Genomic DNA, 10,328 nt, shown 5'->3' on the forward strand with positions numbered 1-10,328 from the left:
TATGCGAATTTGAATGAGTCTAGGGTTTCCGGGCTGTTGTGAGCCACAACCAGCCTTTCAAAGCTGCTGACCTGAGTGTTAGAGCAGTAGTCATTTAGGCACGTTACCGTCGTTATCTTGGGCAGCGATGATTGATCATGAGCCGGCACAAATCTTTTCCCATTGTTGGAAAGCAGATTTCAGTGTTCAAGTTAGTTTGAGACACCCCAAAAACATGACAGGATTCTGCAATGTGGTGCTCAGAGCTAGCATGAAGTCAAACTGCATTGTTGCACACAATGACCATTTCATATCTATGGTATTTTTAGTTCCTGGTGCATTGAGGTCAAGAAAATGTAATTTTAGGCACACTTGAAGCCTGGTTCCCCCCTCTACATTTTAAGCTCAGTGGTTCATATGACAAACAACTCGATGCATGAAGTTTAAATGTTTAGAACCTAACTTCCTATATTGATGTCAACCCACAGAACAGCAATGTGTCTTCCAAGTATTGCTATAATAGAATTAACATGAAGTAACTAAAGGACTTCATTGTTAAAGCACCTAGTGGATAATGAAAACCAAACAAGCATTTACTTGTAAAGACATTTAATAGAAAGACAATGTGACAATCATAAATATTAAATGTAGCTGCCAAGGTTTGTTGCATGTTTGAAAAATAACATTGTAAAAAACAGTCCAGAATATACAGAGTCTTGGTCATGCTCCTGGCCATCCCTGACAGTGTCAGGAGGAGTAACTGTGCATAGACAATCCCCCTGACACCATTATGGAGTGCTAGGAGTGAACTGTTGTGCAAGACATGCTGGCAGACTGCTGAGACAAAGGGTGGAAATAGATGAGACCCTGACACACCACCCCGGAAGCTGACAGAGCTGACTCGTTCTTTTACCTCATAAACCCACCCCCCCAACCACAAAGGCGCTGTCATCTAGAGTATGTATTACTGTCACCCTAAATGACCCAGTTAACATGTGAAGAGGCCACCTGACTGAAGTCAACACGGTGACAGTCATGTAACACTTTCTATCCTCTAAGATAAAAACAAGCCTCATTTGCAATTGAAGGCAAGCTGATCATCCTATCTGCACACTAACCATATCTGATCGTTACCTCATTCTAAAATACATTACAAAAGGAAAAACCCAAGAAATAACATTAAAAAAAATTCACAAAATGGTTAAGTGGGATAAATAGGATTGTGTGTCTCGAGCAGGAGGTCGAGTACCATTTAGGCTCTCTCTCCCCTTATCCTGCGGGCCAGCTGGATGTCTTTGGGCATGATGGTGACACGCTTGGCGTGGATGGCGCACAGGTTGGTATCCTCAAACAGACCCACCAGGTATGCTTCGCTGGCCTCCTGGTGGAGAAGTGGGGACAAGTCATGGGATTAATAAAATAAAGAGTCCCTGTTCACTCCAGCCATTAGCCTTCAGACTATAGTGTGGCTCCAGCAGTCTGGGGATTTTACCTGAAGGGCGCCAATGGCAGCACTCTGGAAACGCAGGTCCGTCTTGAAGTCCTGGGCGATTTCTCTCACCAGGCGCTGGAAGGGCAGCTTGCGGATCAGCAGCTCAGTAGACTTCTGGTAACGACGGATCTCCCTCAGAGCCACTGTTCCTGGCCTGGGAAACAGTAAAACGTTAGCATGAATACTTACATCATAAACAGACCTGTTAGTGACCCACTTCCTTCAGGTTACATCTATATGTAAACAAACATGTTGGGAAAACAGGTTGAACTGTTCTAAGTACCTGTAACGATGGGGCTTCTTCACTCCTCCGGTGGATGGCGCACTTTTCCTGGCCGCCTTTGTGGCGAGCTGCTTCCTTGGCGCCTTTCCTCCGGTGGACTTACGGGCGGTCTGCTTGGTACGAGCCATTTCTCACTAGGAAAATATATTTAAGTAAGTCCGAAAATGATTTGAAATGCCTTCAAAATGAGACATTACATTTTCTATCGCGGTCGATGGGAAAAGGCGGCTAAAAATGAAGCAACATTTTCTACAAAAGCAGAAACGCTGAAATGTTGCAGCCAATTTATCCCACATCACTTTTGATAGTTAAACAATAGTTGCAATAACTGAAACAATTTAGCGTCATTATAACAATCGTTACCATTTCAACGTTACCCTCCCCCACAGCTAACGTAAATGCACCGCTGGGAGGCGCTTCGTCGGTTCCAGTCGCGCTCGATTATGAACGCCACCCCGCCTTCCAGCTTGCTGCCTCGGCCCAGTTGCCAACATAGCATAAATTGCACTGCAGTCTTTGTTCGTTTGAGCGGGCACGAACAGCATACATCGAAAGAATAAAACTTCTCGTGAACGTTGTGCTAACTAGTTTGTCCACTTGTACTTAAGCATCGTGGAGGAGAAAAGCCCAATCAGAACGCAATAAAAAAAAAAAAAACATCGAAAGGAGAAAGCAACTGACATTAGTTACAACTTCTGACCGACGACTGACCTAGCGTTAGCACTATGGCTAACGTTAGCTAGAAACAGCCATCGAAACCCCACGCTGTTTGAATCGCTGCATTGAGTCACAGCTAGACAGTCAAGGTAAAGTGAAGACTGCTAATTAACATGGCATAATACAACTAGGCTACACAGATCGGTAGAGGTATTTAGTTAGCTACCGTTAGCATGCAGCCATATCACACATCTCGGTTGGGATTTCTATTGTTCTACCTCTATTTAACCGGTACAGACAAACTCCTTTGGGAGGTCAACCGATAACTATTTCAACTCTTTCTGAATGGAAAGACCACTTTAAAAAAGCAAAAGTTACTCACGGTATGGTAACTGTTGGATTATTCCAAAACTTTAACAGGTAGACCAGCAGACCGTACTCCTCTTCTTTGAGACACACAACGCGATTAATGGAAAACGGTGATGAATCAATTTTTATACTTTCTCATGACGTCAACTAACCGAATTCTAAAACCGGTTGGTTGAGAACGAGAAACTCGTAAGACCATTGGTTAAAAATCCATCAAAGTGGCTCACTCATTGGTTAACAAAATCAAACATCCCATTGGTTATTTTCTGTCCTCTGTATCCAATCAGAGCGACCGAAATATTATCGCAAAATACTTGGGTTGAAAATATTGCAGAAAATATATAAACATTGTTGTTTCAACAAAATATTCTTCTGAAGCATCTTCTCAACATGTTCTAACAATTATGTGACTTGAAGGACATCCTAGTTAGAGTGCAATGATTGTTTTTCCATGGTATCATGATCATATTGCTCGTGAATGACCAGGATTGTTATTTTATCAATTAGATTACTTTGTATTATCAATTAATTAGCTTATAAGACTAAACGTGCAATTCAATTGGAATACACAGTATCAGACAGTGAGTGTCGATATGGTCATGGCTGTCTGAGTAGATCATGAATGCTGTCTGGCCGAGAAGACATGACTGCAATAAAATATATTTTTCCCCCCTCGACCTTCGAACGACATTTGTACAGTCATTTCTCCCAAATATAATTTTCACTTGGATGTCTGTATGTTGTCCACAACATTGTGGTTTTCTGTTCTCAAATTCTCTGTTTAGAAATGTTATTTTAGGGATGTTTTGTAACAGTTTATGACCACACACAGGAAAAGCCTGTAATGTTATTTTTGTTTCCACAGAGCAGCACACATTTCGTATGTTGGGATCAAAAGTACAACGTAATGTATGCTCCATAGAATAAAGACACTTGTTTTATATTTAAATTACATTTATGACTACTCCACACTGCAGTTTCAAAGCAAAGGGGACAAGACACTATGGAACTACATATTCCACAGCTCTTCGCAAACCCCATCATTTGACTGTCAAAGATCTGTATAACTAACCCAAGATAGATCACAGCCTTTCGTTTCCAATGGGAACAAATTAGTCATAGTCTGCAGAACAACAAATCAGGGCAGTAACTTTGACTTTGTCAAAGGGTGAAATCTAGTAAGTCCACTCTAACAGATTCTAGTTTTGGGAACCTAAAACTCTATGTCCATAGATGATATAAAATGTAGATTGGGTCATAGTGGTTGAAGCCCAAAGGCTGTTCAGTAAGAAAGAGGGGCAGAGAAGCAAAAGCCCGTCAGTACTATTAAGAGAAGATTTTACTTAAGTACAGATGGGCTTCCTAGGTGTCACTGTTAGAGTGTAAGTCCCACCTCCAATTAAGGTGTTTTAAATGCCAAAGAATGGGACATGTAGCGGCTCTGTGCAAAGGAAAGAAATGATGTGCCAAGTGTGTGTGTGTGTGTGGGGGGGGGGGGAACATGATTATGGTGAATGTGGGAACAATGTCAAGGTTAGTTGTAATTGTGGGGGGAAAACAGAGCACCATTTGGTGGATGCCAGGTACAGAAAGAGGCCCAACGGTATAAAATCACTCATGCCTCTTATGCAGTCTGCAAGTGTAACACGGGTCATATAAAGGGGACCAAGGCGCAGCATGCTCATTTACTTTTAATAAAGACTTAAAACAGTTCTGTCAGGTGACATGCACTAAACAGAAAACTACCCACAAACCCAGGAAGAAAACCCCCTACTTAAATATGATCTCCAATCAGAGGCACCGAGGATTAGCTGCCTCCAATTAGAGATCAACCCAAACAACCCCAACATAGAAATAGAAAACATAGAACCCAAAACACCACCCTGACCTACTCTACTATAGAAAATGACATCTTACTAGGGTCAGGACGTGACAGTAACCCCCACCCCCCAAAGGTGCAGACGCCGAATGCAACATAATCAAAACAACCACAAAACACAAAGGGAGGGTGACAAAAGTCTATGGCGGCTCAAATGCAGTCCACATAACCTCCAGCATAGGAGGCGGCTCCGGTTCTGAGCATACACCCCGCTCCACCCACTGATCGTTCCGCTTTATTACCACCTCACCGTGGATCGTCACCGGAGGCTCTGGACTGAAGAGCGTCGCCGGAGGCGTCATAATAGGTTCCGGACTAGTGACCGTTGTTGCTGGCTTCATGCCATGGATCATCTCTACAGGTTCCGTGCCAAGGATCATCACTGGAGGCTTCTTACCATGGATTATCTCTTACAGGTGCCGGGCCATGGATTATTCCTACAGGCTCCGGACCATTTATAATCGCTCCAGGCTTTTTGCCAAGGATTATTTCTTCAGGTTCCGGGCCATGGATTACCTCTTCAGGCTTCGTGCTATGGAATATCCCTACAGGCTCAGGGCCATGGACCATCACTAGAGGCTTAGGGCCATGGATCATCTCTAGAGGCGTCGGGCCATCGATTATCACTGGAGGCTTTGTACGTGGAGCAGGAATCAGTCTCACCAGACTGGGGAGACGCACTGAGAACCGAGTGCTCAAAGCAGGCACCGGCCTTACTGGGTTATGGATGCGCACTGGAGGGAGAGCGCGAGGAGCAGGCACAGGACGTACAGTGCTATGGAAGCATACTGGAGAGAGAGTGCTTGAGGCAGGCACATGCTCACCACAAAAAGCACAGGGAAATCGGCTCAGGTCCCAGTCCTGGCCCAGCCAAACTACCCGTGTGCCCCCCCCCAAAAAAAAGGTTGGGGGCTGCCTCTCACTCTTCCCAGGTAGGCTCCGATATCACTCGATTACCTGGCCCCAAGTCCAATCTCTCCTCTCAATCCACCCCTGATGTGACCAGGTGTCCATTTCTGCCCGAGCACACCGCTTGATCCAATCATGGTGGGTAGTTCCGTAACGCGGGTCGTATAAAGGGGACGAAGGCGCAGCGTGCTCATATTTACTTTTAATAAATACTTTTTAACAAAACGACCAACAACAGTTCCATCAGGTGACATACACTGAACAGAAAACAATTACCCACAAAACCCAGGAAGAAAAACCCCTACTTAAATATGATCTCCAATCAGAGGCAACGAGGATCAGCTGCCTCCAATTAGAGATCAATCTAAACAACCCCAACATAGAAATAGAAAAACTAGAACTTAAACATAGAAATAGAAAACATAGAACAACCCAAAACACCCCCTGTCACGCCCTGACCTACTCTACTATAGAAAATGACATCTTACTAGGGTCAGGACGTGACAGCAAGGCAGATTGGTGGAACTATTAGGCAGAATGATGGGTAACAGGGTCAGTCCTGGAATAAGTAGACCTACAGTAGGAAATGTTGTTTATGTTGGTCCGGACACGGATACGAGACCTGTTCAGAAATCTTGTTCTCACAAATGTGTCGTGTCAAAGGACACCTTAATAGTTAATCAGATTGACTTCATAGCCTTCATTGGAAAGGTTATCAACCTGACTTTGTGGAAAGAAGAACAGCCAAGTTGAAGGTCACTGTGGAAGCAACAACAGAGTTTTGATGGAATGTTACTGTCGCCAAGACTGTTGATATGTTGACTCCTAATAATACTAATGATGGAATGTCTCAATATGATGATAATTAGAGTTAAGGTTTTTGTTATCCTTCAGAGGAATGCCAGAAGCCTTATTGCTAACAGTCAGGAGTTTAAGAAATATGTAATTGATTTAGAGATCAAACCTGATATGATATGTGTTGAAGAAATACCACGTCTTGATTGTATTATTCCTGGTTATCAGATCTGATAGATCAACTGGACAGGGTGGCGGGTGTGCTACGTTCCCAAGGGAAGGTCTTGTATATCGTAACATACCTGTCCCATCTGAATATGAATGTGTGATGGTGGAAATCTACAGTGCAGGTAGTAATATTAAGGTATAACATTTTTACAACCCTTGTCAACTATCTGTAGCGACGTTTGATGAAATATCAGGAGAAATGGGCACTAGAGAGATATGGTGCGGCGACTTTAATACACCTAATAGTTTATGGGGAAGCTACTATTGTGGAAGATATGATGGAAACAAGAGCATTAGTATGTCTTCACGATGGATGTGGTACAAGAGTTGATGTTGTTAGAGGGATTACATCCTGCTTGGACCTCACAACTGGCCTCTAACTCTATTGCATCTATAGGTGAATGGAATGGAATGATTCTACTGTTGGAAGTGATAATTTCTTGATTTGGTGTACCGTGAACTTTGATGTTACTATTCCAGATAGGGGCACCATTCTGAAGATGGTGATTTCATAAAGCAGACTGGGAAAAGTTTGGTGATCATTACTTAAAGTCTGTTGGAGAGTTGTCTTCTAGCGAGGCTGGGTTGATGTACAGTATGTGCTGCCTCTGTGACCTCTCTGAGTTTTGAGTGCTGAGAATTTAATGAATTAAATGTACCAGTGAGTGAAGTAAGTGAGAAATCGGAAGGTGGTTCCTTGGTAGACTGAAGAGTACACTTGCGGCTATTCGAGAAAGAAGCAAGTCCTCTCGAATTCCAGATTGGTTGTGGGTCAGAAAATGTCTGTAACTGATGAAGAAAAAGCTGACTTGTTGGGGAAGACATTTGCTAGGGTACATAGTGGGGTAACTTTGGATGAAGTATATAAAGCAACGCAGGTGTGAGATTTGAAATGCTCATGTTAATGTGTATAAGAAAAGGGATACGGTTGACTTTTCTTTGGATGCTGATTTTACCACACATGAGATGCGTTCAGCCTTACTAGGGTGTGGATATACAGCCCCAGGTCATGATCACTTGTGCTATGTAATGTTTAAGCATCTACATGATGAGATCATGCATGTTCTCCTGGGATTATTTAATAAGATTTGGAGTGAAGGGGTTATACCTTCCGGTTGGAAACGTGCAGTAATATTACCTTATGTAAAGCCTGGTAAGGACCCTTCATGGTGCTGATAGTTATAGACCAATAGCACTGACCTCTAACTTGTGTAAACTGATGGAAAATATGATAGTAAATGGATTGTCATATTTCCTGGAACATAGACGTTTATTGAGTCAATGTCAAAGTGCATTTCGTAAAGGTAGATCTACTTTGGATGCATTAGTAAAGGGGAGCAATGAAGTTGAAAAAACTCTGGTCATGAAATAAGTAATGACTACTGTCTTTTTTATGGAACAGCGGCAAAGACTTTGCTTCACAGCCAGGATCGCAGTGTATAGCTTTAAGGATATGCATTGGTGCATTCAAATCAACATCTGTATGTGCCTTACTAGTGGAGGCAGGTGAGATGCCCTTGGATATACAGCGTAATACATTTTCATTAGCTTATTGGGTTAGGTTGAAAGGCTGTGAGGTTGAGCATCCCACTGCTACTGTTCTAGATGACTGTTGGGAATATACTAGTAGACAAGGCAGTGGTTTTGGTTGGACAGTGGGAATGCTGATGAGAGTGGTTTGAGGGAGTTGGAGGTTGGCCCTTCTGTGGTGATAGGGGATGTTCCTCCATGGTTACTCCCAGATCCTGTTGATCTAACCTTGGTAGAGAAAATAAAATATTGGTCAGAAGTCAGTGATAAAGGGAAACTGGTTGACAATTACATTGGTAGAAGTTTTTATGCTTTTCTACCGCTTTTCAAAAATGGATCCAAGGACCCAGATAGTGGGCGCACAGGAGCAGGCGTTTACGTTCCTGAATTTGATGTGGAGATATGTAGAAGACTAACAGATTTATTATCAGTGTACTCAGTTGAACTGCTGGCGATAATAGTTGCCCTCCAGTGGGTAGAGGACGTACAACCTGTTAGAATTATAGTATGCTCAGATTCTCTGTTTGTTTTGAATAGTTTATCATCTGGTAAATCTAATAGGAGTCACCTACTATTGGAGGTATTAATGTTATTATGGAGAATTGAGAGACTAGGTGTCGTAGTGAGATTCTGCTGGGTCCCAACACATTCACATGTTGAAGAGAATGAAATTATAGACCAGTTAGCCAAAATAGCTTTGAAACAAGATACCATTTATATTAATCTTCCACTGGCTAGAGGTGAGGCCAAATGTAAGATTAGAGCCATTTTTGATAGATGTGCGGGAGAGGAGATGGGACTCTTGAGTCCAAGAGCCGGCACCCACCACTGCGACCTGTACGCTCTCGTTGGCTGGCCCTCGCTTCATACTCATCGCCAAACCCACTGGCTCCAGGTCATCTACAAGACCCTGCTAGGTAAAGTCCCCCCTTATCTCAGCACACTGGTCACCATAGCAGCACCCACCTGTAGCACGCGCTCCAGCAGGTATATCTCTCTGGTCACCCCCAAAGCCAATTCCTCCTTTGGCCGTCTCTCCTTCCAGTTCTCTGCTGCCAATGACTGGAACGAACTACAAAAATCTCTAAAACTGGAAACACTTATCTCCCTCACTAGCTTTAAGCACCAGCTGTCAGAGCAGCTCACAGATCACTGCACCTGTACATAGCCCATCTATAATTTAGCCTAAACAACTACCGCTTCCCCTACTGTATTTATTTATTTAGCTCCTTTGCACCCCATTATTTCTATTTCAACTTTGCACTTTCTTTCACTACTAATCAACCATTCCAATGTTTTACTTGCTATATTGTATTTACTTTGCCACCATGGTCTTTTTTGCCTTTACCTCTCTTATCTCACCTCATTTGCTCACATTGTATATAGACTTATTTTTCTACTGTATTATTGACTGTATGTTTGTTTTAATCCATGTGTAACTCTATGTTGTTGTATGTGTCAAACTGCTTTGCTTTATCTTGGCCAGGTCGCAGTTGTAAATGAGAACTTGTTCTCAACTTGCCTACCTGGTTAAATAAAGGTGAAATAAAAAAAATAAAAAAATAAAAATAAAATGTACATACCCTACGAAGAAAGTTCGGTGGACCAAGATTCAAAGGTCAGATTAGGAAGGAAGATGTCGTGTTTGCTCAATTGTGCTCAGGACATTGTACATTGAACTCATCATTACATCTGGTTGGCAAGCATGTGAATGGTTTGTGCATGGAGTTTATGGTCGATGAAATGGTGTAGCATGTGTTGTTATATTGTTGTAAGTATGTTGAAGACAGGGAAAGTCCCGTGTAGCTCAGTTGGTAGAGCATGGTGTTTGCAACGCCAGGGTTGTGGGTTTGATTCCAACGGGCGACCAGTACGGAGAAAAAAATGTATGAAATGTATGCATTCACTACTGTAAGTCGCTCTGGATAAAAGCGTCTGCTAAATGACTAAAATGTAAATGTATGGAAAGATTGAAGTGTAAGATTGGAAGGGATTTTTGGAATAGGGGAGGGTCTATTAGAAGTTAGTAGGGATCTTTTTTATTTTCTCAGAAGTACTGAGTTAGGTAAGAGGTTTTAGAAATGTTGTAAATCGTGATTGACCACACACTCCAGCACAGTAGGTGGCGGCATACATTAAACGTTTGTTTGCGGACAGCCAGTGTATCATACAAGAAGAAAATCTCACTCGCTCTTCTTCCACTGCCG

General features: G+C 42.7%; 1 protein-coding gene across 1 annotated transcript; it reads right to left on the reverse strand.

Annotated features, from left to right (window-relative positions):
• Positions 1–571: 571 nt before the first annotated feature.
• Positions 572–2,933, reverse strand: LOC106578873 (histone H3.3A). The gene is made up of 4 exons (XM_014158110.3): positions 2,794–2,933; positions 1,755–1,888; positions 1,472–1,625; positions 572–1,360 (listed from the first exon to the last, which is right to left on the reverse strand). Exons 2-4 carry the CDS (start codon positions 1,880–1,882, stop codon positions 1,232–1,234), a joined length of 411 nt encoding a protein of 136 aa, XP_014013585.1. The 5' UTR covers positions 1,883–1,888; positions 2,794–2,933; the 3' UTR covers positions 572–1,231.
• Positions 2,934–10,328: the final 7,395 nt, after the last annotated feature.

The sequence above is a fragment of the Salmo salar genome, chromosome 19, assembly GCF_965601325.2.
Source record: "Salmo salar chromosome 19, fSalSal1, whole genome shotgun sequence".
Classification (NCBI taxonomy): domain Eukaryota; kingdom Metazoa; phylum Chordata; class Actinopteri; order Salmoniformes; family Salmonidae; genus Salmo; species Salmo salar.

What these genes read in the sequence shown, in the direction of transcription:
- LOC106578873 (XM_014158110.3), bottom strand. Translation starts at nt 1,882, where the DNA reads ATGGCTCGTACCAAGCAGACCGCCCGTAAGTCCACCGGAGGAAAGGCG. An exon ending in AAGAAGCCCCATCGTTACAG is followed by an intron (nt 1,626 to 1,754) that starts GTACTTAGAACA and finishes ACTGTTTCCCAG; the next exon opens with GCCAGGAACAGTGGCTCTGA. An exon ending in CTGCCATTGGCGCCCTTCAG is followed by an intron (nt 1,361 to 1,471) that starts GTAAAATCCCCA and finishes CTTCTCCACCAG; the next exon opens with GAGGCCAGCGAAGCATACCT.